The sequence below is a fragment of the Neospora caninum genome, chromosome IX (genome assembly GCF_000208865.1).
Source record: "Neospora caninum Liverpool complete genome, chromosome IX".
Classification (NCBI taxonomy): Eukaryota; Apicomplexa; class Conoidasida; order Eucoccidiorida; family Sarcocystidae; genus Neospora; species Neospora caninum.
In genome coordinates this window covers 2,115,042-2,141,957 of record NC_018390.1, presented here as the reverse complement: position 1 = coordinate 2,141,957, position 26,916 = coordinate 2,115,042, and the positions used below count along the sequence as shown (strand labels likewise).

The following is a 26,916-nucleotide window of genomic DNA, read 5'->3' as shown; positions in this document are numbered from 1 at the left end:
AGGTCAGCGTGTGTTTTGGCTCGCTCGACTGCCATTCACTCACTGGCGGGAGCTTTTCTTTGCTGCCTTGGCGGTTATCGTGTATAGCCTCGCGATCCTGCCTTGTCTTCCCGCTTTTTTGTGGCGGTTTCCCGTCCACCCGATCTGTTTCGAAGCAACAAGAAAGACCTGCAGTCATTCACCCGAATTTTTCTGAACGGGTGCAACTGTTCTTTTCTTTTCCCCTTCTCACCGTTGAGTGTATATGACTACCTGTAGCGTTTCTTTGAAACAGATCAAGCATGAGTCGTCAACGGCTTCGGGAACCGCTCTCTTGTGAGATTCGTGGAACCGCGGAATGTTGCGTGGATGTATCTGCCGACATGAGCACTGCAGCAGCCACGAACGTTGAGGTTCCGGAAGCTAGTGCGAAGTCACGGCCGAGTCTCGATACAGTGGTGGACGGCAACGTCCAGGAGACCCCGGCTACGTACATTTTCACGGTTTCGCGGGCAAAAAATGGACAGGACTATGGGTCAGACTCAGGCGGTTGCCCCTCAACTGAGGACGCTGACTTCCTACCGCAAAATCGACGCGTGAAGAAGGGGCCAATAACACAGGAAGGGAGTGACGCAGGGCTCTCACAGGGCAAAACGGGAGAGGCTGAGAGTCCGGATATAGGGGTGGGCATGATCAACAACGATGATCCTGCGCAGTCCCCTGGCACCTCGCAGAGCACTGTAGCACCAAGCTGTCGTGTTTCATCGTTTCATCATCACTGTCTTCCTCAGAGTTCCTGCCAACTCCAGGAGGTGGAGGTGCCTGTCACAGAGCAAGTAAATAATCGAGGAGTGGAGCCTGTGTACTTGCAGTCATATTCGTTCAACCAAGACAATACCTGTTTCGTGTGTGCCACGTCTGTGGGCTTTCGCGTGTTCACATGCGCTCCCCTTTCCGAGTTTATGCGCCGCGAGTTGCCAGCGTGGGGTGAAGGATGTTATGAGGTGGCAGGAATGCTGTTCAGAACAAATGTATTCGCTCTAGTCAGTCGAGCAGACCCGAAGAAGGTCAAACTCTGGGACGACCAAAAACGGCACTTCATAGGAGAGGTCCGGGCACGTCAAGCGGTGAAAAACATCTGTTTGGGACGGGAGATTCTGGCTGTGGTGACTGAATATTCGGTAAGCTTGCGATGCGCAGTGAGTGGTACAATAGCACCGATGGAGACAGACTTGTAGATCTTAGTCAAGGCACCAGGCTGCGTGGAGTCACTTGGTTCCAGGTTTCCGATGATTTCCTGGATTGACACAGAACTTCTCTGGAACTGGTGTGCTTCCTGTGTTCGCTTCAGATCTATATCTATCAGAGCGAGCAAATGCGGCCCTTCAACATTATCCACACGGGGGCGAATCCACGTGGTCTCTGCATCATAGCTGCAGGCCGGGAACGAGAACAGTGGATTGTCGGGTGTCCAGCTGTTGCCGCAGGGGCTGTTAGAATACAGACCTCGGAGGGGGAACGGAAAAGCCATGTTTTTCAAGCACATCAGAGCGCGTTGGCAGCACTGTCTTTTAATGACCAGGGAACTTGGATCGCAACTGCGAGCGAAACAGGAACAGTAATCCGTGTTTTCTCCACGCTGGATGGCCAGATACTTCACGAACTGCGTCGAGGAACGCACAGTTACGCTATCAGTTGCATTGCACTGCGTGCCGATGGTCTCTTTCTTGCTGTCGCGTCTTCGTCTCCGACTGTCCATATATTCAAACTGGACCACTGTGGTAATGCTGAGACCCGTCTGGCCAGGACGAGGTCGACTAATGCCGAACATTCTCAGGCAGAATGTAGCTTTGAGGAGTGCATGAATGCCTCGCGGTGTCCTCACGGCAATTCTGCGGACTCATCGGGAGACGTGCATTCAGAAAGTACATATGGGCAGAGTAAATCGGGGAGTTGCATAGGAGGCACGCTCCGGCATGTTTCCGAGGGAGACGGGTACCGGGGTGGTTCCAGCGGGGTACCTCTTCAACAGGCGCTTTCCGTTGGAAAAGAGCTAACAGCAGTCGTGTACGATGCGTCCAAAGAGATAGTTCATGATGCCATCAAGGTGAGTGCGCTCAGGGTGAATCTTCACTTCGGAAAACAAAGCAACAGTAGCCATCAGTGACTTATCAAGCAATAATGTCTCTGTGTATGAGTGGCATGCAGGGTGTACTTCCCCGTTATTTCAGTGCGGTCCGAAGCTTCGCGCAGTTCCATGTACCAACCGACCAACAATCGATTGACGTCAGAACCCCCGGTTCGAGAATTGTCGGCCCCCTTTGCGCGTTTGCTGGAGAGCGGTCGAATCACTTGTACTTGCTCCACCCTAACGGAGTGTTCTATGAATTCCGGTTTGACCCGAATTATGGAGACGAGTGCACGCTTCTGACAGCGACAACCTGGTTCGCTCCGAGAGCAGATTTCCAGATTCAGGTATGTTCCACGATGCAATTTGCCGTCTAGGCTACTCGCGAATCCACCAAGGAAGTTGTGCACCCCTAGCCACGGAGAATATTTCGATGTCTTTCCTTTTCTTCGCAGTCTCGTTTCGAATCAGCTTCTCTTCCATCCGAGCTTGAAGGAGGTCACGAAGGTGACGACTGGCAGATCGTCATGTAGCAAGAGGCCTCCTAGCGAGTGATTTTTTTACAATTGCAACAGGAGCCGTTTGACATCAGGTGAAATTATCCACTACCGAATATGGTTGCGGGAAGAGAGACTAATCACAAACCGATTAAAAGAATGAAAAATTAGCATCAGGTGTGGATAGAGGCGTAGTACGAGCGGTGATGTTGCTGGCGAATATCGGAGCGTCTCCCTGTTGTAAAAAACATTGGGGCGGTGAACGTAAACATATAGAGTCCCGCGCAAGCTTCTTGTTGTGTCGTGCATACTTTTATTTTTGTTAAACTGACTGTCAGCTTCATTGGTGTCAAGCAGGCGATGAGTTTGGCGTTGCCCCATGATACAGTTCTCCCGCCTGCCGTTGCGTTAATGCCTTCTATCCATCGCAACTCGAGTCAGTATCCAGTTCGCTGGCTTCAGAACACATCCTCACCCTTTTCAATGGCAGGATGCTCTCGTTTTGGAGCAATTGGCGTGGGCATGCTTCAACCACCTGTCGAGCTTGATGGTCTAACAGCACACTGAGATGTGCGCCACGTCCCCCGTTGACGTCAATAAACCGGGTGCTGGCTCTATTGCGCCAAGTCATTCACAACAAAGATACACGCGAGAATAGCAATACGGCAGGGGCAACAAAAATATATCGCCTTTAAGCTTTCCACGAATCAATAGCTGTTGTTGTTTTGTTAATTATGAAAGCAGCACCTTGCGCACGGGTTGCACGGTGGAATTCTCACTAGATCTTCGATGACCAGACTCCCACAATTTTGGACGGGTGAGTTTCCAACCGAATTGGGAACAGTTCGCGCAAAGGACAATCTGAACAGAGGTGATACTCCAACTGACGGTACTTTTGTTTAATGAGGCAGCGGCTGGCGGGGGTGTTCAGACACCTTGTCATCGAGGTGTCGCCATGACAGAGCAACGGTTGATCGGGACAGGCCGTTCGCTATTGCTGAGTTGAATGCTTACACTGGAGATCAGCGCCTGTGAATATGCACTTCCGTCTCTCTTTACTTGTAGCTGATTCACCACCTTCTGCTGAAAGGAGTTTGACTAAGCAGTGGTAGTCAAGGGTCACATTCCTCAGCATGAAGACCAAAACGCTCACTGTGGCCTTCGCCGTGTGCGCGGCAGCTGTTCGACTCGGAACCGTGATTGCAGAGCAGCCGATACCTCAGGAACAGCACTGCTGCGTGCCCCACGATGGTCAGTTTCCTACACCGACGATCTGTCGATAGTAGTGACCGCTGCACAATCCTTCAGCTTCTGGGGAAAAGGAACTCGCAAAGGGTACGGCAATCTACACTCCCGTGCCGTTCATGAGGTGTATGCACCAGAGGTACACGTACAGCTATTCGGACTGCTGTCGTTGAGGGCAGCCATGAGTTGAATGCCGAAGCAACTTTGGCGCGCGAGCTGGTAAGACCGCCAGGCAGCCAAACAGCTCAGACGCACCTCTAAACCTGTGTCACGTCTAGGCAAACGAAGCTGATGCAAAGCAATATAAGGAAGGTAAGGGTTCTACAGAGCGCAGTTCCTTTTCCCGCTGACCTTTCCTGTTGATCAGAAGATAAGAAGCTAGTAGCAGCGGAAAAGGTAGCCACTGATAGTCACGGATTTGAACGAGCCAATCAAACTACGACACAACTCACAGAAAGATGCACTTGCACGTGAAGCTGAGGAAGATGCAAAGCATGAGTAGGAACTAGGACCTCAACCAACTTTACCATACCCCTAACTTCTCTCTCCTCCAGGTTGAGAGAGGAGGTTCGTGGCCAGTAGCTGCGATACGTTAAAGTTCATTCAACCTGTATTGTATTTCACTCGCGTCAGGAAGAGAAGGACAAGCATGAGGAGGCGGAGATGTCAGGCAAGTGTCACGAAACAATGCGTTCAACCTACGATAAACCTGTCATCTTCTCCAAAGCATTGAGTCAGGAAAGGGTGGCCACTGCGAAGAATCTCCTCCAGCACGAGGAGGCGAACTTAGAAAAGCTTGTTGCGGAGGAGGTGCGTGAGTAACATGGCCAGTCATATAGACAATCAAAACCTAGTTCACCATGCTGCAGGAAAAACTTGCCAGAACGATTGAAGACGCCGAACATGAAGTTGACAACGCTGCCTTGGAGGCCAACAGAGTAAGATTACCCCGATGTCGAACTTCGTATCCCAGGGACATTCCCCTGGCAATAGCAGGAAGCGGAAGATGCTGAAAGCTTTTTCCTAGCTCTTCGAAAGGTCAAGGGACCTCACCATGCGGGGTTGTTAATGGCCTGACAAATGCTAACATGGTCTACGACCAAGCACTAAAAGTATAAACCCTTGGCTGACAGCCGTGGCCAGATGCGGAGCTTCTGTATCTTAGTTCTTCCTGCAATATCATCATGCGGAAGCCACTGCGTGGGAACGAAGATCACCAGCTTCATATATGTAGAATTTCTCAACCAGATTGTTAACTGCCGCTCGGACCCCTGGAAGAGGCCACCCAACGGATACGATCTTCTTGAGTTGTGAATTGTTGTCATTTGCGAGCTTTTCCAGGGTTGGGAGCAGCACAGAAAGTGCGTCTGGCAGAAGATACAAAAACCTGTTGAGAAAAAAACGTCACAAATATGCATTCCATCATGTGCAACGATATTCCAGTGATTCAACAAATTCCTACTGTGTTTTCTTTCGACGTACACGACGGTTGCAGCAGAAAGATTGAGCTGGGGATCCAAGATGTTCTCCTTCAAAAATATGACGCGACGGTGGACCTGATGACGCTCAGCATTTGCGCGTGCCCGTTGCAGCAGGCGTGCATCCAGATCGATGCCGACGCCTGCACCAGAACGGTTGACACTGCACTCGAACATAGTCTTTGTTACCGGCAGTAATGCGGGACAAGGGTCTGTTCTGCTTGAGCTGACACTTACCCGAACAATTATTTTTTCGGGCGCATTCAACAAGAACTCGTCCGTCGCCACATCCTAAACTGATAGGACGACACACAGTCGAGCCACAAATATCGCAAACCTGATCCGGATTGTCGAGGCTGTCGCTCCGATATGCTCTGGAATCTCCAGCTTCAGCTGGCCAGCCACTTACTCGTAGACCACGTCGGCCTCGCTGAGATTTAGATGTGCCAAGATACGCGTTATTTTATTCTGCAGTTGTACAGGAGCACATCGACAGACTTGGTGAAGGGCGCAGCAGAAGCTTCTCCAGCTGAACGCCTCGCTGACACGAGAGAGGACCTACGGGCTAAACCTCACCACAGGAGTTGCTCTGCAACAAGACAACACAGCAGAGCACATCAGACACGATGTGTCTGCAGCAGGCGGCTGATGTGCCTGTGCTATTCTCTGTTACGCTGGCAATCTCTTACTGGAAAGGAGATACGAAGCCGCCGCTGTCCCAGTTTTGTGAGTGTGGCTGCATGCCGTAACAGCGGACAGCCACAGAGAGTAGTTGTGCACATGGAAACAAAGGACTTGAATGAGGCTTGCTGCCAGCGTAAGCAGGCACGTCTACAAGTTGTTCCTCACCAGATCTGGAGTTGTTCCGGTAAAAGGCATCCAGTCTGTTTCTGAGTCGCTTTCTGAATATTCGGCATCCGCGTTTGGCGAAGCCCCACAATCGTCCGCCATTTCGATCGGCAACAATCTTTTGAAGCTTTACTTAATTGGTCAGGACAGTCGTGTATTTCGACGAAATCACCTCTGTATCGCCGTTGAGTCATGATCCTCGCTATAGTCGAGCCGTTTGATCGAACATTTCCGTGCCACTCGTGTCCTCATCCTCGCCCTCGACAGTCTAGTGTGCATGCGACCAGAAACACCGCTCTTCTGCCCTCTAGCCAACACGGTTGATGTCTGTGCCGGGCCGGCAAAGTTGGCCGCCACAGGAGAAAACTGAATGAATGCCTGTGACCTCCCAAACAAGTGCATCTATGATACATCGTCAAGTTGCTTCGTATTATGGTGTTGGCACGTGACTGGCAGCACTGGAACCGTTCTTCGCTCTTTTTTGTCCCCGGGTGGAGTGATGCATGCACCCAACTTACCTCGTTTATCCGGTGCCCATGCCTGAGCTGCCCACTTTTTCTCTGTATGACAGATCGTTTCTAATAGGAGCAAGCAACGTACTTTTTTACAGACGCATGCACGGACAATAGGCGTCAGAAACAGGATCCTTCTGTGGAAAGTTTCTAGCTCCCTCCTTTGCAGATTGGCAGGACGGCCGTGAAAGACAGTGCCTCAGCCCTCTTGTCACAAGGAGGCATGAAATAAAGTTGATTTTGTCATGCGGACACGAAAAACACCAGGATCTACCGTTGTTTCGCGGCAGCGTTCTTCTTTATTCCCTCCTCCACTTCTGCTCCAATTTCGGGCGTGATCCAACCATGGAGGTGAGCCGCGGTGGTTGGCAACTCCTTCATTGCACGTGTTATTTGCTGAACGTGGCCTCGCATACCCTTGCATTATTTTTGGACAACCGAATGTACGTTTGTTGAGCCTCTAGTTAGTGCGTGAATGTGCAAAGGGTCCAAAATTGTGAACATAGCAGCTGCCAGGCGCCCTGCCCGACTGCCCCATGACTCTGGCATTATTCACGAACCACGTCCTTTAGGTCGGTTACGAAGCTGTCTCTCATCAAGCTTTTTTTTGTCTTTTATTTGCCTACAGTCCACCGGGCCGACAGGCTCTTCAGAAGCCGTGGAAAGTGACACGCCGTCGCCGGTCGCGCGTGTTGCGCCGCAGGTAGCGGCGGGTGCTCCTGCCTCGGTCTCGGCGAGCGGTGCTTTCATGTCGCAGGCCAGCGTCTCTCAGGCGACCCAGGGGTCATCGTGTCTGAGGCAGACAGACAGCGATGACGATTCGCCGATAAAGCCGAGATCAGCTGCAAAAAGCAAACTGCTTTCGGACAGTGATGACGATGTGCCTGTGAAACCGTCCAGGTCTCCACTGGCCTCGCAAACAGCAGAACCCTCGGAGAGGAAATATCCGAATGGCACGTCATCGGGTCCTCCCAGGCAACGCGCCAGAAGTACCACGCTCGCAGGTTCCACAGGGCGTGAAGGAGACATGTCTGACAGTAAGACACTTCGATGCGTCATTGCCGGCATTCGCTGTTCCACCGGGGTCTTGAATAATCTGTATACCCGTTGTCAGACGACAGATGTAGAACGTTTGACTCTCCGCCGACGCATTCTCCTGTTTGTCTGTTTCCAGGTTCAAGTGCCAGTGACAGCAGCAGCGACAGCAGCAGCTCTGGTCGGTCTAACAGCTCCGTCTCTTCCTCAGACAGCGGATCATCGGATTCATCCGACGAATTGTCATCTGATTCCGGCAATGACTCAGAGGATGACCAACTGAAGAAACCGCGGAAGAAGGAAAGAAGCGCCGCTCCAAAGCGTAAACAGCCTCCTCCAAAGAAGCAAAGAGCCCCCCAGCGCCCCAGCTCTGCGGGGGGGAATTCGGGGAGTCGGTCCAAGAGTCGGGACGGGTCAGACGACGACGAAAATGGTGCCGACATTAGTATGGGAACGTTTGATCCACGAAATCGAACGACTAGAGCTAAGCTGGTCGCCCAGTTACTGTGCAGGTGAGTTGTATCGTGGTCGTCACCTGGCGTTCTCCTTTGTCCGCTGCCACGCGCTCTAGCCCGCAGACCCGAGTAAATATTTTGGGACAAGTTACTCGTAAGGGATCTACACTCTTGTGAGTCTTCTTTCCGGTGGTGTTCGTTCAGGTGGTGGTACGTACTCCCTGACTGGCCCCCAGCTGATTTTGACTACGTGACTGAGCTCACAAACCGTCGTCTTAAGCTGGTAACCTTGGAAGAATATGAGGACCTCGATGACGTCGACGAACAAGGATTCACAAAGGTGTATCAGATATCGGCTTTCCCAGGTGCGTTTCTGGCGTTCGAGTTTTTAATGACCGCTCAGAGCAATACACCTTTATGCTGATCTCTAGGCGCAGATGGAGCGCGATGTAACGAAGCGGCTAGTAGCGAACTGGGAGATTCCTTCGGCGTAACCGACGCCGTGACCCCTAACTTTGGGAGTCGATGCTTAACAGCTTTGTTTTGGACAACCCTGTTCGGGGCCTCGCCCGTTGCCTGTCGTCAGGTGTTTTCCGGGACCCAAATGGCAAAGCTATAGATTTACGGCCTGCTGAGGGACGACCATGCTACAGCAACTTCATCAAGAAGAGTGAATACGAACTGCTTCAGCTCGTGGAGACGGCGATCAAGAATCAACTTGAGAAGCTGAAGGAATCTGTCTACGATGAGCGCAGAACTCATAAGAAGCTGCAAGCAGTAAGGGGGAAGTGCATGCTTTCTCGCGCGGGCAAAGTCTAATCCAGTCAGTGGTAGCCACAGGTGATCGAACCTTGCTCACCGAGTGAAATCTTCACACTATAAAAATGGGATTTGTCGGGGGTAAACTGGAGCAGCCCAACAGGGGCGGGTGTCTAGTCTGAATGATCAGATCCGAACAGCTGCTTTTGGATATGATGTTCCTGGTTTCCTGCGTTTCCTGACTCTGCAGGAGCTTTCGGAAGTGTCAAAGGAGCTGCAGCGCCATCGGCTGAGAGAAGACATGCTGAAATCCAAGAAGATCGTTAGTGGCAAGACCGCTTAGGTAGATTTTGTATCCATGCTTATGTCGAGAGTGAGGCGTCAACGGTGAACTGTGATCCAGCGGCTTCCTTTTCCCGCCCTGAGCCGTGATGAGGGTTTGCCGGGATGGTTTTTGTTTAGATCGCGCAACAATACCGGCGACAGTATTGTGGGAAGCAACGGCAATTGCGGACACGCCGGGTGTGTAACAGCGTAATCGAGCTTTTGCGGAGCATTTGTGTAATGTGCCCCTTGCTTCTCTTAACCTGTTAAGGGGAGGACCCCGTGTTGCTTTGGGGTGTTCCGTTTCTTCCAGAAGATTACAATTATGCGTGTCACGTGTAAGGTTTTTTTTTTTGCTACCTGCGTCTACGAAGTTGCGAGACTAGCAGCTGTGTGCATGAAGAGAATGTGTTTCCACTGCGCCGCCTGGGCAGCTGCTAACTATTTAACGTGCTTCGTAGAACCTAGCTGCTGCTGTTCTGGTACGACCTTCCGACAGCAAGAAACTTGGGACTGCTTAGCTCGGCGCAACGCAGAAAGCAACTGTACCGGCACCCTGAACTGGCCCAACATGCGGCACACGGGGTACCACAGAGAGCATTCTCACTTTTGCGACCTATCCACCGCAACCGCCTTCGTACTTAGCGTGAGCACAGAGCTGAGTCTTCATAACAACTTTTCCCCCCTTTCGTAAACTCGACGAATCCGACGTGCTAACACAGACCCCATCACCCCCGAACGGGTCTAGATTGTATTATTAGTCCAAGGGACACGCCCCCACCCCCTCCCACCCCGTTTGCCCGTCACCAAAATAAACTGCACACCAGCTTTGCTTTTTGCGTAAAACTGTATTGTGTGACACGTGTCAAGCTGGTCCACTCACCTAGACTCGTGGCCGCTGATGCGTGTCCTCTCGGTTTTCGCGCTTATCCTTAGCGGGCAAACTCATCGTTTTTTGCGGGAGTGTGTCCGCAGGAAGAGCGCGGCTGCGTGCCCCTGCCTAATCCGGTGCTAGACTCAGCTGGCTTCTATATGTCAATCATTCCCCAGGAATACACACATTGACGGCGGCATCTTCTCTACTCCCACGATCTGCGTGATGCGCGTCATCAAGGTCCGGGATACGACACATTTCCAGGGAGGTACAGTCGGGGCAATTGAGTGCTACAATTATTGTCTACACTCTGGTGACACCGTTCGCCAAAAAGACTATTTGAAACTCCAGTGCAGCCCGATGATTTTACGCCAGCTCCGATGGCGGTCAACCCACAGGGTGCAGAGTTCAACAGTTCCCCACATGTACTATGACACTCTTGTGTTATGATGAGAGGCAAAAAAAGAAAGCGGATACGTACACGTGTACTTTATAACGTCTAAGCGACACGCCCCTACACAATAAATAAAGTGAATCATGTCAGCAGTAGTCCTTGCAGGCAGGGAACCCGAACTCTTCGTGCACGGTGCATGCACCTGCCTTCTCCAGCTGGGCAAAGTATGGCATGCTCCCCGCCGACAAGCACGGAGCTCTCTTCGCAGCACCTGAAGCTCGGTGGCGACCAGCATCCATCAGAGACTTCCACGGTCACTAGTTTTTGTGTGTCAACGCGAATCGGTCAGCTCTGCACTCGTGGACAAACACTCAGGCACGCTGAAGGCTACGATATTGAGCACACGCACGTGCAGCCGGTGCCCCCGGCCTGCATCGGAGGCACTTTTATTTCCCCCTCGTTCGCTAGTCTGGGGAAAGTGCAGAAATGTTTGTTGGCTGTCGGAAAAGTAGGCAAAATCTCAGAGCTCATGGTGGCTACCACGCTTTTGCCGCAGTGTGTGGGCTACTCACCGACTGGGTTTCGGTCGCTTTGAATGATTTAGGTCGGGGTTCACGGGACAGGTAGACTGGCGCCAGATAGTCCAAATCTGGAGTCTTCACGTGGCGACGGCTGCGCCGGTGTCCAAAAGGAGCTGGTCGCTGCATGAGTTTCCTTTCTGAGTTCGTTGTATCCAGGCAACGTTTTACTGCACACGTGTGACTGGTGGACCAGGCCTATGCGCAGTCAAGTGTCAGGAAGAAGTACCTTTAGTTTCGGCTTATTCTCTTCGTTCTTTATATGAAGACACACAGATGCAGTACGAGAGTTCCCTCATGCCATTGCACGGTCATGCAAAAGCCAGCAGATCTTGCTCCTTTCGGGCGCCATCATCTCTTGCAACGTCGCTATGTATTTACGAAAGTTGATTCCCCTCTGATCCACCGCCACCACCCAGTTTTCGTTTGATCAAGCTTCTGCTCGGCGAAATATGGTGCTTCGTTTTGTTAGTGAGTCTAATCTATGCTGACCTTCCGGGCCTCTCGTGGTCAAGGACAGGTCGTCAGTAACAGTGACGTTGATCACTTCGAGGCACACCAGCTCGTCTCACAATCTTCTTTGTTCTACGATTCAAATCTAGTGTATAGCTGATGCTGCGGAACCATATTCCTGATTATATACAAGGGCGCACCACACTTCATCAACCATTTTGGCCGGTACCGGCATCGTCCTTGCTATTTTACCTCAAACCGCTTCCAAAACCGCCCGGTTGCCCCACAGTCTGGTACCAGGTTTCGAGATCTCGCCAGACATGGTGCTAGTCTTTTAGGTCAATGAAAAAAACACGTGACTCAGATTCTAGTGTGACATGGACTATCGTACGGGGAGTGATAATCTCAGACAGGTTCCTGCGTGTGCTCAGAAACGAGCTACGTGTAGCGGAACGTGAGTCCTGTTGTTGCCTGATGGAAAATGCCCGTCAGAATTTACTAAGAAGCATACTACAGTGCCTCATGCAATATCTTTGGGGCAAACACGCATATGGTGACACTGAGAATAGTCTACATCGGATGCATCAGAGTACTGCGGCATTGATAGTCCTGTGGAAAAAAAACCCGTCGTCCCTTCTGGTAAAAAAACATCAATGGTGTTGCGCATATCATATATGGGCGTTTGTATTCGCGTAAACCGGCCGTTTGTGGGATTTGAACCCCACAGGCACAACCCTATATAATCGGGAAAAAAGCTAATGCACTGCTGTTGCTCACTGCCACAAGAACAGGTCACGAAGAACTGTAAGGGCAGAAGCCTCCTTTTGTTGGTCCCAGCACCCTTTTCTGGACCTGTAAGCTCTTTCACACAGATTCAGTTTCCGGCGAAGTGCCAGCTGGACGATTCCTCCACATCATATCTGAAATACCTGCTTCTAACGTACAAGTTATGTCTATGCTGTAGACGCTACAGCATTGCTCCCTCCCAATAATCGCAGAGACCACAGGGCTGGCCCCAGCTACTTGGGATTCGATGAGAACAGATCGCAGCGCGCGTTCAACCTCGCCCTGCTCCTTAGACGTCGTCACTTGCCGGTTTGCTGCTCCCACATTCACTTCCTTTCCTGCAAATACACAACATCCAGGAAGCTCGATATAACCGCCGGATTCTCGGGTGCTGACAGGTTCAACCAGGACGCACTTCCCCCTGTTTCTGCACGGACTAGACTGCAGTGGTTTTCTCAGTGACTTGCCTGTCAATTCGCCTACAACGTCCACCAGAGTGGCAAGCCCCTTAATCCTACGCGAAAAACAGCGACACAACTGTACATCTACTGAGACTACGATTCTCTTGGGAAGAAGAGAGAACAGCTTGGAGTCCTTTAACAATCTGAGGAATAAAATATTCTTCCCCTCCGTTTAGTTATAGGTGACACATGCATTCAGGGAAACACAGCCGAACCTTGCTGTACATCCTCTGTGGGCGGTTCCTCCAGGGCACGCTGGGGCGATAATTGAATCGTACGAACGCGTCTGAAGCGTTACGGGCAGCGGACGGTCTACGCTGTCGGAATGCCACACGCTTCATGGCTTCGGAATTCCTTGTTTCGCCTGTATCTTCTCGACGGGAGCTTCAACGAAAGCTTACCCGTGCTCCTCCGGCGCTAGTCCACCACGGAAGTGCCACATGCACAGCAGAGCTTGCAGGAACTGGAATCTGTGTGCCGGTTCCAGCACTTGAGTTGCTGAGCCTTCCTCGACGGCGTCGCGAGACAGACTGGCGAAGCCTGAGGATACCTCTGTCACTACAGCTGGCGGCGGGCGTGGATTTACGGGGAAGATTCGAACTGAAAGTGTCGACAAAACTACGATACACCTGTTGCACAGGGAAATATACTGTTGCAGATCACTGCGAACCCCTTCGTGGAACCCCGAGCCGTGTAGTGGAAAGCTGCACAAGTTCGCAAGCACGAAGCCCAAGCCCAACGCAATATTCCCTAACGCTTGAGGCGTGAGGTCCTGAGGACACTCCTTGAAATGAATCTTTGAATGAAGGTAAGGGCCCCCCCCACGCATGCTGGTGCCGCCTTCCTCTTGCCGCACCGGTTGGGGCTCCCCAGAGCGGTGTAGAACAGCCGTACAGCAACGGAAGCGCGAGTTTGCGGCTGGAAGCAACTTGTCTCGGAAAAAGAGGTTTTGGACCTCGTGACAATCGCCCCGAGAGACGAAAATTTGGGTGACCGTGCGCTTTACCGCTTGCAGGACCAGAATGCTCAACCCATCGTCGGAGGCCAACAAGGAGTCGACTGAATCCAGGCGTGCGGCGCTGTTCAGAAGCATGGCCAAATTGTGGACGCCAAATCTGGAGGTGTCTCCGATCGATGACCGTCCTTTGGGAACTCCCTCACCAAGGGCCGAGACGTGATCGACAGGAGAACCCGTCCCGAGAAGGAGTTTCGCCCTTGAGATGAGGGATGAAATGGACTGCTCGTGTCTTATCCGAAAATGGCCCAAAGCGTTCAACGTCATCCCGATCTGCAAAAAACAGACACGGTCCTCACGCTCCCCAGTATGCCAGCGGAAACCAAAACCCCTGGCCATGCTTCCCTGCCATCTTTGCGCTTGCCGTGGTGCTTGCGGAGGTAAGGTGCCCCGAGTACCTTTCCTGTTGGTGAATGCACTTACTTGAACAGCCGAGAAGCGTTCGGCTATGGCAGGCAACCTCTTCAGGAGACCCTGGAAAAGCCGCTCATGCATGACGTCTGAAAGAAAGGAGACCCGACACGAAGGTGCACACGGAACATCACTCTCTCACTTCCGCCCCGTTGGCCTGCAAGGAGAGTAGTACCGGAAATGGACGGTGCTAGCCACCACGCAGACGAACGGCAACATCCCAATCTCTGCTCGCTCTTTCTTGTGTTCGCCATCGCCGGTTGTTGACCCGGTGGCAACTCCCTCGGACTCGCCCACGTACCGCCTCGACGGAACGCGTTCCACGTCACACTCATGTCGCGCGGTTGAAGCTCGTGGACATGTCTAAGAATGGCGTCGCCTGTAGATGGACAACGGATATTGCATGCCACGGCGCGTACGATAAAGACTCTACGTTTCAGCCGGAACGGAGACTGCGTTACGAGTGCTGAGCCCAAGTAGATGGTGCAGCAAGGCCCTCGCACGGTTGTTTCAGTCGACACATAACTCAAACGCGTTCGACGCAACCGCGAAGAAAGGTTGTGTTTCAGGCGCGGCCGTCCGTACCAGCAAGATCGATCCAACATTGACGAGACGCGTTCTTCCGCCGTTTGACCCGAACATTCGTCTTATTGAAAGACTTGCCCACTTGAGGCTTTGACAAATACGCTCAGCGGGAGCATGAGGCACTGCACATACACGTTGAGGCGGGATAAACTCGCGGTGCTCAGAGCGCAGCGCTGCCACCGGGGGCGCCAGGGACTGCGTGGCGACTTCCTCTACGCTTGAAGCGGGAATACTCGACCACGGGAAAACACTGATCTCCATAGAGGTCTTACCCAGTTGTCGCATGACATCCGCTTTTGACCCCTCCATCCTCGAGAAACCATGAGCAAACACGACCAGCGACTGGACAGGAAGCGCCTTCAATTCGCCGTCGAGGCTCGCCAGACGCCTCGCGGTGGCTCTGAGTCCACATACAAACAGCCAGCAACTGGACAAGGTCCGTGCTCTCTTCGCAGGTGTGATCTGTCGCACTGTATGTACAAGTCGCAAGAGACGTAAGCAAGGCGAGCCTCGCTACCTTGCGTTCCACAAAAGAAGGCTTTGCCCAGGGCATCATCGCGGCAGGCGCCGGACTGTATCTTCAAGGCGGATTGTCTCCGCACTCACGCCGTGGATGGTCCGGGGTTCGTTGACACTCCATTTCCCATGGCGAGCACTGCGTGTTCTCCCACACCACTACGCGGTACACCCCCTAATCCCGTAACACGTAGCGCTTCCTTGCACTCCATGTCTTCCCTCCCTGCGGCACCGGCTGCAGGCCTGATACAAATAGACATGTACGGATACGAGGATGTGCATATATACGTACACAAGAATGCCCAACGGCGTACTCCTGAAAGTGATAGTTGCACGCGTTTTAGGTTTTAACTCACTCAAAGAAGGTTCGGTGCTTTGGCATGCGGTGGGCGAAGATGTTGCATACAAAAGCAAGCTTTGTTAGCCCAGAGGACGCGACCTTCGGAGGAATTGTCGCATCTCCATGGCCACATTGCGGGAGAGTACAGGACCAGACGCCTCCTTTTTTCCCAGGTTTCGACTGGCAAGTCATCCAGGCTGGCGGAAATAACTCAGGCGAGACGCGCCGATAGCGTCTGACGAGGCCGTCACCCACTGCGCCGAGCACGGCCTCTTCGGTGGGGAACCCCTCAGTTGCCTCTGACAGCCGTTTCTCTGCTTCGTTGTCGTTTTGTTTGCGTTCAGCATTGCTCGGCGAGTTCAGTCCTGTCACGTATGTACGCAATATCTCCAGGGTCTCTGCGTCAGTCACATATCCCCTTATCAGGCGGGGATACACTGTCGACCTCCATAGGAACAGTAAACTGCTGGGAGGCTCTCCGGTTTTCCGACAGTATCGCAACAAGGCTTCAAGGGCGGTTTTTGATTCCTGGCGTGTAATGTCGGTTGTCGCCGTCTCCTCTGAAGCTGCGAAAGATCGCGCATGTTTCAAAGCGTTTTTCAAGCTCCACCGCTGGACTCCGTCGCGTGAGTTTCCCGTCCCTCGAGGCGAGACAAGGCTGCTTGCTAGAGTTGTGCAGAAGGGACGGGGGGTTTGACGGTGACAGTTAACCGTGTTGGATGCGCCGACTTGAGGCAGTCGTGAGGTAGCATCGCTGTAGAAGTACTTGCAAGCCAAACGGAGAATGCAGGAACCGTCGAAGGAGCGACGCTGCCAGGTCAGCGGATCGAGCGGCGGAAGCAGTTCGCGTTTCCATATATGTGCGGATGCACAGTTCCACATAATTTCGGAACCAAGTTCCACATATGGCTAGCGATACGCAGGCGTAGCGACTTAATGGATCGTTTCGGACTTTCGGCCCCCTTCGGCACGTTGAAGTGAACCACCGAAACAAGAATCGAGTCTCAATCTGTTGTGCCGTGACGAAGCGGCGCCGAGAATCAGCAGTGTATGCGTACTCGTTTCTGTTATTTGCGCGTGAAAATTCGAGCGGCAAAAGCTACGTTCCGATTTGCGATTGAGTGGTCTCGGTGACGCCGCCCGTTGTACGGCAAGCGGGATACGAACACAACCCCCACCAAACAACAAAACGAGCATCTGACCGTGATTCACAGCACAGCACAAAAACTGGTCTCCAATACTCGTCGGAGACAAAGGAACATCACGTCAGCGCAGCCGGAACAGCGGTGGAAGCGCTCACGACGTCTGCTGGTTTTTCCGCCGCTCAAGTGGGGCACGCGTGGCAACCTTCATTGCGGCGAAGATGCGGTCTCATTGTATCCATATTTTTCCGCATCAGACATTCGCGTCAATACACGTCCGATCCACTAGAGGCGCGCACCTCTCCAAGAAAAGGAAACGAATTTCTGCCTATATTTTGCAGCGCAACACTGGTTCTTCACTGGGACTTGTATCAGATTTGCATGCCATGTGTAATCCGCCGTCGGCTGGCTGCGTGCTGACAGAGTAGTGTGTGAATTTTGTCACCGCCGCCCCGCGGAAACGCTCGGACGCCCTAGCTGTTCCGGGGTTGCGCTTTTTTGCTTTTCTCCTCTAGACAAGATAAACAATCTAAATCACCTGACGAATCGACCTGCAAGCAAACAGCTCTACAGCCCCGAACTTTGAGGTCTTGGGCCAGAGCAGGAAACTCAACTGGCATGCTGAATTTCGACTAGCTGTACATCGGTGGGTTTACGCAACGCGAAACACATCTACCGTCTCGCAACCTAATTAACAAACGTCCCAGGATCCCTTTCTTACTCGTCATGACGTAGATCATGACATAGAAGGGAGCGTCAAACACAATGGACCAGGACGACACGTCTTTGGCAGAAACCGTGTCTCGTTCCGGCTAAGGCTTCCATCGGCATCGACTGCGTCTACTGTGAATCCGTCGTGTCTTTTCGCGAATTTTGACAAGCATGCCCGAGGAAACACCTTCCTCCGACCAAATTCATTTGAGACATTAAAAACAAACGCCCTTCCTCGCCAGATTTTTTTTCGTTGACACGGTTGAGAACCTTTTTGTGACGGCACGCGTTGTGGTTTCACCCCGAAGCCTGGAGGTCTTTGTCCGCGTTAAATCTCTATAATTTTCGTTGCCAACCGTGAGAGACTGAACAGATGTTTCGCATGTCACTCCACACCATTTTTTAGTGCAACTGTAGCGTTTTTTTCGAGTGGTACTGCCCCGTTCACGCCGAGTTTTGCGTAGTCGACCGGGCAATGTAGTTTTACTTCTATTGAAGAGACGTATGTTTTTGGTGTATAGCTGTCGGTTTGCTATCGCTACCATTGGATCAACCTCGCTTGTTTACGTCAATCTTGTCATTTTTGGGACTTCTCTTCAGCTTTGTCTATCTGGCCTGTCGCTGGACAGTTTCCATTCCTTCGCCGGCACGTTGAACTAAAGCTGTCGGAAGACGGTCGGACTGTTCAGATGCCACGCGAATGCCGGCTTCCTTCACCGCTGAGTCTGTTCCGCTCCACTGGAGGAGAACCTTTTTGTGTGATTCACGTGCTCGGGTCCACATCCACGATGCTTCTCGAGCGTTCGAACCTCACCCGTCCCGAATAGCAGGTTGACTGGGGCGCACGAAGAACTGCAAGAGAACCGACCGAGGACTACGGCGAGACTCTCCCTCCAGTGACCGGAGGATGTCGCCATTTTGACTGCCACGTCTACAGCCAAAGCGAAGATACTCATATTTTCCTATGTGTGTGACTAGATATTTTTCGGTTTCCGTAGTCAAGTGCGGAGGGCGGGTGGGATGCAGGGAATTCTGAGACAACGGTGTTGCCAAGGACATTAGTGACGTCACGTCTTCGTAGCTGGTGTAGCTGGTGATCTTCCTTCTGGAGAAACGGGTCGGTTTCCCAGTTCCCATTGGAGACGTTTCCTCCGGGGAGGCGTTCCGGAGACTCATCATGGCGGGCCCCGACAGCAAGCGGATGTACTTGTCCATCGTGGCGCAGAATATGGACAAAATTAAATCTGAGAAGCCATACTGGAACAAAAATTTTGTTCCCGTCACAGCAAGGTAAGGGGAGTTCACCCGTTCTTGTCAAGAGACGTTGTACGCACAAAAAGGACAGAAATCTTACGTAACCATGGAAGTCACAGTTTGGCACTCATCGCACAGATGGTCAGTGCTTCGAGAAACAGTACGTAAGATAGGTTTTCTTTTACATAGACACAAAGCCGAAGCTTGGAGAAAAGACTGAAGTGACTTGCCTGACGACTGCGTGAAATTCCACGCAATCTCCATTTGAACATGCTCATGACGCTGTAGTGTTCATGCACATCATACTCTGGCTTGGTCCCTAGTCGCAAGGCAGGGGTGATATGCTTCGCGTTGACTCTGACCTGTACCCAGATCACCAGCTCTGTTTTGCAACGGTAGTTCAACTGTGACCGCTGAGCAAACCGAACCATCTTGTTCAAGATCCCAAAAGCGTTGCCGCACCTTCAGGGTACTGTGCGACCGTTTTCGCTTCCGGTTAATGATCGAGCATGTGCTAAGGCAAGGTTGGGGGAGTTGGTGCCGGATGCTGAGGCGTATGCTCGCGACATTGTGTGGTGTATGAAAGTCAGAGTTTCGTAACAAATGCATATCCCCTTTCATCAGCATCTGCTCGCAACGAAATGGGGCGCGCGCAGGTCTGTTGCCCAAACACGATGTACGGATCACCCACTGTAACAGGTGGGAGTACATCTGTGGCTATGCAGCACGCTGAGTCGTAATGAGTTCGCTGTCCTCCGAACCGCGCCATCATGCTGCCAAAACACCATGACGAAACGCCGATGTCTCTCGGGGTTTTGCCGCAGCGGAACCGGGACGAAATACACGATGCTTCAAGCGGCGATGATGCTGGACAAGTTGAAAGTTGTAAAGTACCTTGTCGGTCATCCTGCTGTTGACGTTGCTGTGAAATCAAGCGACAGCAAAACGACGTTAATGGTCGCGGTCATCGCTCGGGTAGGCCTCGTACACTTGAGTAAAGGAAGGATCCGCTGGTTCCGGTGTGCCCGCGCTCAGCCACGTTCCTGTCGGCGTTTGTTTTTGCAAGAACTCGTCACTTTGCATCTTTTTAAATGATGCGGAGTGGGAAGTCACTGGTTCCAGGAATCCCACGGGCCCTGGCAGGTCTTCGACAGAGCAAGGCTTCATTGAGCTCTCTTCGTAGCTTCCGCTGCAGCCTGAGCGGGAGCTGTGGAGTATCGTCTTGCTTTTTGTCCCTCTGTGCTGCCTGTGTAGTGTTCCCCTCGTGGTTCGAAGGTCGGGTTTGGTTTCTCGGCGGCCTAGAGCTGTTTGCGTAATTCTGCCTTTTACCAGACTTTTTGTCTCGCAGGGCCTTTGAAAGTGTGTGGATTTGTGGTGTCTCACTCGCGGCATCCTGGTTTTTCTCGCGCAATGAGAGTGGCGTGTTTCAGAGGATGCTGCGTTGAAAGGCGGTTACGGCAGTGCCTACGGCTGTTCCCGTCTCGTGTTTGGACATTTCCGTACAATTCAGCACAGACAATCGCAGAACTGAAGTCACCATTCTGTACTTGTGTTGCCTGCCCTATCCTGTTGAATACAGATGCCTTGCAGTGTTTTGGAAAAACTTCTAGAGAGATACGACTTGAGAACAATAAATGAGCTCGATCCGGGAGGTTGCACAGCCTTGGACTACTGCGAGCCGAACACCCCGCGTAAGAAGAAAACATTTTCCCCTATATCCAAATATCACTTTGTTAGTTTGCTGGTGCGTGAACGGACACTCTTTGAACGCCAACATTTTCCATGCCCACTTTTGAGAGTGCACGGGTTAGCCATCACGGCCCACGTTTTCTCTTGTTCGCTGTGAGTAACCGCCTGATCGGGAGGCGTATACACTCCGCGCGTTCCTGATCAGTGAGTTGAACAGTCGAAAGCTGTGGAATCTTCGGTGTTGGAAGGCGCTGTGCCCCGCTGCGGTTGGCTGTCTCTGGTGCAGAGTTCGGGTCTGGTCTACTGGCCATCCGAGCCACATCCTGTATAAGTAGGATCATCGTGATTCCCGCAGAACACCCCAGAACGATGCCGTACTAGGCAGGAATAGAAGGGCGCCGTTTTCATGTTGCGTGCTGGACATGTTTTTTTGCTGACGGTGTCGTTGACCGCCTGGGGTGCTCTCCTGCGCGCAGAATACAAGCTCCTGCAGTCGTTGGGATGTCAGACAAAGAAAGATCGTGACGCGTCTCTTCAGGGGTTCTTCGGAAATGCGGGCACCACCGCAGTGCATCAGCGAGTGAGAAGGAAAGGAGATCCGAAGCGGCCGAAAGAAGCAAAAGCAGAAAAAGAAGCTGAAGGGAGCGCTCCCGGCACCGCTGCGCAGAACTCGCCTCCGTCCCCCAGAGCTGAAGCCGCGTCCGATAATGAACGGTCTGGGACGCAACAGGAACGACGCGGTTCTGTCTCTAGTGAGCCGGGTGTCTCCGACGATGACTGCGCGTCGGATGAAGAGATGGATGATCCTTGGCAATTGGTTGACGAGGCAGAAGATCTGCTATACCTTCTGCAAACGTATCTGGATAAATGGGGCGACGACGGAGAGGACGGCAAGTTGTGTCAAGAGTGGGTCGGTTATACCACGAAGAAAATTGCAAAGGGAAAAGGCAAGCACGCTGTCGAGAAGTGGAATGACCTCATGAAGTCGGTTTACGGGGAAGAAAACGTTTCTCGGTATGAACCGAAAAATTCTGCCAAGCGACACAGCAACGGCAAACAGTCTGCAGCTTCAGAGGCAGGCGCCAAATCAGGCGAATCAGAGGACCGCCCTGAGGACGAGGTGAGAGAGGAAACAGAGAAACGCACCGATGATGACACACAAGAGGGCGAAAAGCCTGATCCGGAGATTTTGAAGAATTTCTTTGACCCCACAGCGCCACCCATTGAGATGAAAATAACGCAGCGGAAACCTCCTCCCCCCGACGGAGGTCCACGCGTGGTGGGACTTCGCCTTAACAAGGAAGAGGCCAGGAAGCAGTTTGCTGATATTCTTGGACCCAGGTCGTCCCCAAAGAAGAAGCGGAACTCAAAAAAGAACTGAGAGAGGCGAGGCTGCCGAGCGCGAGCTGCCTCGGCGCCCCTCAGTCTACCCTCTCCGAGGCGTTACACTCCGTTGCGGAGATGCGTCTTCGTCCAAACACGCCTCCAGGGGTGCTGTCATGTGTGTGTGTGTGTGTGATGCGACTTACACGCTTATTTTCTCGGTGTTGCTACCTGCCGTGTCTGAGTACGTTGCCTGCTGCAACTCCGCAGCAGATTTTCACAGGGAGTTCTACGGTTTCCACGCCGTTTGCACGGGGAAAACGCCTCAGTTGCGCGGATTTCGTTTTGTCTCCAAGTGTAAGCCGTGGAGAACAGCCCAGGCGTGCCAAGAAGGGTTGTGTTCTACAGAACGTCTCGAGAGCGTGGACCGTGACCGTTCAACTGTTGCGGGTGGACGGCTGCCCGTCAGCAGACAGAAAATCTCCTGTCTTGGCGACAAACGCCATTGGTGTATCGACAGAAAACAGGAAACAAGATACAGTCTTTCCAATCTTCCTTAGTGTCTGTTTCGCCCCATGTCTTTCAACAAACTGCCAGACGCGTGGACGCTTCTTCTGTGGGCCATAGATCAGGCGGGGAAAACTGGGGAACTGCTCGCGCAGAACAGGCAACCCACAAAATCTGTAGAGACTACCCGACGCAGAGAAACGGGAAGAACACGGCGGACGTTGCGTTGTAAAAAAGCCTCACAAACATAGAGACAGATCCCGTGGCAGCACCTTGGACTGTTCACGACAGTACTTGCCCACGTCATTCCCCGTGTACGTGCATGCCGACGCACGCGTATGGGTAAACAGGCTTGAAGCTGTGCAACGGCACATGAAGTCGGGACGATTGTGCGTCCAAGAACGCAGGTCTGGGTATGAAAATTCACAGGTTGGAACCCGCCACCGGTAAAGGGTTCTTCATTTCCTCTCTAGTACGCTAGGGCGGAGTAGACCCCGGTCATGATCCCTACGAGAAGCATCAGGACCGACATCGGTCCGACAATCTCCTTTTCCTCGAACCGCTTAACGGAGGCACATGCGTACATCATCGACGCTGTCGCACACCAGCCGCTAGTCACAGAGAGGAGTAAGATGAGAATGACGTAGAGAGCGAAAGCATTGAAAAACGCGTTCACGAGATACGCACCCAAGAGGAAGAAAACTGCAAAAAGCGTCCGACTCAACACAACGGGAAGAAGCATTTTCTCCGAGATCGTAAACCACCGACCCCAGCGTGGGAAAAGCGCAGCGAGATCTGGAATGGACTTCCCGCAGAGATCCCCGATAGAGAAGAGGCCGAAGAGGATAATGTACTGCGGGCCGTTCTTAGCGAAACCAGGATAGTGCCACATGATGGGTCCGACTCGCGGGAAGAGGTTGAGAGTGACGAAGAAGTTGAAGAAGACGCAAAAGAGGAAAACGCCAGAGTCTCGCAAGAAAAACCGCCATCCTCGCGATGGCCAGTTGCGCTCATCGTTCATCGCATCGAGAGTGACTTCGCACTCTGTGCCTTCGCGGCTTCCGACGGACAATTCGTTGTCGATCCCTGGAGAAAAGGCCTGTGCAGGTGCGGACCCGCGTCTTGATTCTTCCGACTGCGCGTTGCTGCCGGCAACCCTCGAACAGCCGACATGCTTCCCTTTCCCGACCACAAAAGACGGCGTCCCGGGACACTTTTCCTCTGCCACTTCCGATTCCTCTCTCTGTGCTTTGGAGGCTGTGGATGCGAACTCGACCTCAGATGCAGGGAAAGAAACAGCGACGCTACATGCACCTTCCCTTCTCTGCGTCGCGTGCCCAGACAGATCCACATCACAGTCCAGCGTCGTCGATTTCTTCTCGCTTTGGCGTGGCGAGTTCCGTTTCTTCTCCGGGTCAGTTGGCCCCTTCTGGTCTCCTTGATCGTGCACGAATGCCTCGTTTCGAATGACGGGGAGCTCTCTCTCGACTGCTGGACATCTCCATCGACGCTGGATCTCGGCCCACCGACTGCCTTGCCTGCGGCCGCGTTTCGCCTCCCAGTACCGAGCGAGCTGCCGAGCAGCCCACGGCTGTCGTACTGCGAAGAACAGGAGCCCCGCGGAAATGCAGGAGATAACTGCTGAGATGCCAAACACCAGCCAGAGCATCGAGGACACGCCCGCCGTGGTCCCGAGGTCGAAGAGGTACGTGGAGAAGATGAGATTCACACCGAAGCTGAGAATCCCCGCGACACCTTGGCCTGCAGACACAAGACAGAAGACCGCAAGGGCCTTTGGATTTTCACTGGTGCTCGCGGCGGGTGTCGTTCGCGAGTTCCTTCATGGAATCCCGGTACAGAATTACGCCTTTTCTCGCCCCGAGATCCCTGCTCAAGGGCTATTAAATACCCCTGGGAGGAGACTGCCACTACGGATCGTCTCCTTTCCCCGCAGAGACGGAGACACAGCGACAGTGCCGACGCAACGCATGAGCCTTTCCCGTCCCAGCATCCCCGCATACGCGAAGAAATCTCATCCGGTTTCTGAGCGTCGAATTCGACTATGAGCACATCGCCGCCGCCACCTGCGAGAAAGCTGGAAGACGGACCTGTCACTACTTCTTCAACTCACTAAAAAAAAGTCCCTTGCCTTCGGAAAAGGGATTTCACGCAAGAGGCACATCACCTTGGTTTCGCTGCGACTACCAGGCGGCTGACACTTCCTTGTCCGGCTGATGCACTGCATAGCCGTACGTGGTCCTGGACTGGTTTTTTTTGACCCAGCGACGCGTTACGGAAGGCCCGCGGATATGGCATAATGCCCTTCCTGACCAGACTGAATTCTCTTTTGACATGTTAGCCTTTTCTTACCCATTGAGAAAGACCCAATGAAGTTGTACGGCATGGCGCTGGCGACGGGGATGCTGCCCCCGCAGATGACCCCGGCACTGACTCCAAAGAGCAGCGACACAACGTGCATGAGAGCAGCTTTGGAACTGTTTGGAGCCACAGTGACAACGAGGGGAAAGAGGACCGCGAGGCCAGCGTCGACTATGGCTGCCGCAATAACAATCCACGGCTGCATGCTGTCCACGATGAACATGAGGACTAACTGTACACAAATGCAGCCGATCTGGTAGACACCCAGGAGCGAGTTTCCAATCGGTGTCGAATCGAAGAAAGTCATTTCAATGTACGGCGTCATGGAGAGGAGAAATTGCCAGCAAGACAGCGAGCAAACTCCACAAATGAGGAACGTGAGAAACCCAGCGAAGTGGTCTCGTGCAGTGAATGGGCATGACGTTTCCACGCCATGACACGGCGGTTCTCCAGAAGCCGGGCCCCTGGGGCCAGGAGACTGGCTGGAGCCCAGCGCGCTTTCCTTGCCATCGCTAGTTCGATACAGAGAGAGATTACTAGAGGCCTTCCGCAGCACTTTGGAGCACAATGAACTGTCATCTTGCCCCTCGACCCCCTCACTCCAGGAACTGCTGCGCAAGCTGGGGGGCGTCAAACAGTGCAGGAAGGCAACCTTGTTAAACGCAGGAGGGTGTGCATCCTGCTGGTTTGCGACTGCCGAGTCGCCTCGGCTGCGAGGCGTGGAGCTGCCCGCCGCAGAGGCCCTCAGAGGCCCATCCAGGTCGACATCCTCGAGGAACAGCGCGTCCAGACCAGCCATGTTTGCAACTGCGCTGAGATATAGCCTGGGCTCGGGAGGCGAACTGAGCGTTGGTCATCCGAAAGCGGGCAAAGAGGAAGGACAGAAGAGAGATTTTGGCCGCTCAAAGACGACTCTAACTATCGACGGCATGCTGAACCGAAATGTTTCCACATTTCACAAAACGTAATGCTGCTCGGGGGCGCTGGGGGCAACGGAACAGTAACAACGAGACCCGGCCGACGGGGGGGAACAAGCAGCACGTCCACTTCCTGTACACAGTGGAGTGTTGCAGAATGCGCCTCCCTTGGATCAGAGCCGGTTCAAATATCTCTCATGGCCGGAGACAAGAGACACGAGGCACACGTGCCGCGCCTTTGACGAGCGAAAAGCACGGTAAGAAGAAAAATCACTCTGGATCACTCGAAATAGACAGTTTCCACGCGCAGTCAAAAAGTGGATGGCGACGTCGAGAGGCCTATGCACTGGCGTGGAAGGTCGCTGACAGCACGTGCGAGGCAGAAGATTCTTGGCGAGAATTTTTTTGTTAAACAGCTGCAGGAACTTTGGCCAAACGTGGGTGAACAAACCCGCACACTAGGGTGAATTCGACAGTTCAAAATTCGTTCACGTCACTGGCAACACTCCTAGGTATGAACGCAAGGAGAGACAAAAAACAAACCTGCTTTGCTGACATCCGCGTTTTGCCAAAGAAGACACGGGGAACACGGAGCAATGCCGCCGTTAACCTGCGAGACTTTCGCCTTTCCGGGGGGGGGGGGGTGGGAACGAGCGGTGTCCAGCCCAAAGAGCGATGCTTCTCTCAGCCAACAGGGCCCATTCGTTTCTGCCGTAACGCCACCCAAGAAAGTTCTTCAAAATAGAGTCCAACACAGATGTTCCACAAGGAGCCCACAGCACCGCGGCACCAAGGCAGATCCCCGGTGTCCATACAGAGCTCGCGGCACGGCCTCCCAGTACATGCGACAGTGTGTGTGGATTCGATAACGGCCGCCGAAACACGCCGAATGCAACTCAAGAAAGTGGAACTTCGTGGCTTGCGAAAGTAACAAAAACCGTCTTCAGACATGGAGGAAGACCATTTTCAAGCGGGAGAGAACTCTCTCTGTTGCTGACGAGTTACGGCCAACAAACTTCACTCTACGGCACTGGTCTCAGAGGCAGTGTCGCCAGTGCCAACGAGCGGGAGGTGCCCTGCGGTTCCCTCCAGTGACTCGGTACGGAACCGCACTCTTTCTTCGCCGGATGGCTAAGGGGGGCGCTCAAGCAGGTTTCGGCGGCACGGCCTGCACCGTCCTTTTCCCTTCCCCCAACTTATAGGAACGTGGAGTGACATCACAATGACAGCTTACTTACGACCGGGGGCCAAAAAAGCTCCGGTCCCCAAAAACTGTACAGTGCACATCGGAGTCTTGTCCAAGGTGCCTGCATGTTGTCG

The 26,916-nt window shown here is 53.0% G+C and overlaps 7 protein-coding genes across 7 annotated transcripts; 4 read left to right on the top strand and 3 right to left on the bottom strand.

Annotated features, from left to right (window-relative positions):
• Positions 1-281: 281 nt before the first annotated feature.
• Positions 282-2,640, top strand: NCLIV_041070 (hypothetical protein; the record flags this gene model as incomplete). Its single annotated transcript, XM_003881016.1, has 3 exons — positions 282-1,160; positions 2,188-2,454; positions 2,563-2,640. 3 exons carry the CDS (start codon positions 282-284, stop codon positions 2,638-2,640), a joined length of 1,224 nt encoding a protein of 407 aa, XP_003881065.1.
• Positions 2,641-3,737: 1,097 nt separating this feature from the next.
• On the top strand, positions 3,738-4,671 carry NCLIV_041060 (hypothetical protein; the record flags this gene model as incomplete). Its single annotated transcript, XM_003881015.1, has 3 exons — positions 3,738-3,855; positions 4,217-4,245; positions 4,483-4,671. The coding sequence occupies 3 exons, from the start codon at positions 3,738-3,740 to the stop codon at positions 4,669-4,671; spliced, it is 336 nt and encodes a 111-aa protein (XP_003881064.1).
• Positions 4,672-4,955: 284 nt separating this feature from the next.
• NCLIV_041050 (histone methylation DOT1 family protein (Precursor), related) lies at positions 4,956-6,278 on the bottom strand (the record flags this gene model as incomplete). The annotated part of the gene is made up of 6 exons (XM_003881014.1): positions 4,956-5,470; positions 5,565-5,623; positions 5,737-5,795; positions 5,904-5,916; positions 6,001-6,063; positions 6,163-6,278. The coding sequence occupies 6 exons, from the start codon at positions 6,276-6,278 to the stop codon at positions 4,956-4,958; spliced, it is 825 nt and encodes a 274-aa protein (XP_003881063.1).
• A 755-nt stretch (positions 6,279-7,033) lies between these two features.
• Positions 7,034-9,280, top strand: NCLIV_041040 (conserved hypothetical protein; the record flags this gene model as incomplete). The annotated part of the gene is made up of 6 exons (XM_003881013.1): positions 7,034-7,039; positions 7,317-7,725; positions 7,863-8,235; positions 8,383-8,543; positions 8,765-8,955; positions 9,188-9,280. 6 exons carry the CDS (start codon positions 7,034-7,036, stop codon positions 9,278-9,280), a joined length of 1,233 nt encoding a protein of 410 aa, XP_003881062.1.
• Positions 9,281-13,204: 3,924 nt separating this feature from the next.
• NCLIV_041030 (conserved hypothetical protein) lies at positions 13,205-15,127 on the bottom strand (the record flags this gene model as incomplete). Its single annotated transcript, XM_003881012.1, has 4 exons — positions 13,205-14,095; positions 14,246-14,322; positions 14,538-14,612; positions 15,091-15,127. 4 exons carry the CDS (start codon positions 15,125-15,127, stop codon positions 13,205-13,207), a joined length of 1,080 nt encoding a protein of 359 aa, XP_003881061.1.
• Positions 15,128-18,704: 3,577 nt separating this feature from the next.
• On the top strand, positions 18,705-21,851 carry NCLIV_041020 (conserved hypothetical protein; the record flags this gene model as incomplete). The annotated part of the gene is made up of 4 exons (XM_003881011.1): positions 18,705-18,817; positions 19,606-19,756; positions 20,361-20,472; positions 20,947-21,851. The coding sequence occupies 4 exons, from the start codon at positions 18,705-18,707 to the stop codon at positions 21,849-21,851; spliced, it is 1,281 nt and encodes a 426-aa protein (XP_003881060.1).
• Positions 21,852-22,769: 918 nt separating this feature from the next.
• On the bottom strand, positions 22,770-25,478 carry NCLIV_041010 (conserved hypothetical protein; the record flags this gene model as incomplete). Its single annotated transcript, XM_003881010.1, has 2 exons — positions 22,770-24,061; positions 24,671-25,478. 2 exons carry the CDS (start codon positions 25,476-25,478, stop codon positions 22,770-22,772), a joined length of 2,100 nt encoding a protein of 699 aa, XP_003881059.1.
• Between the last annotated feature and the right edge of the window lie 1,438 nt (positions 25,479-26,916).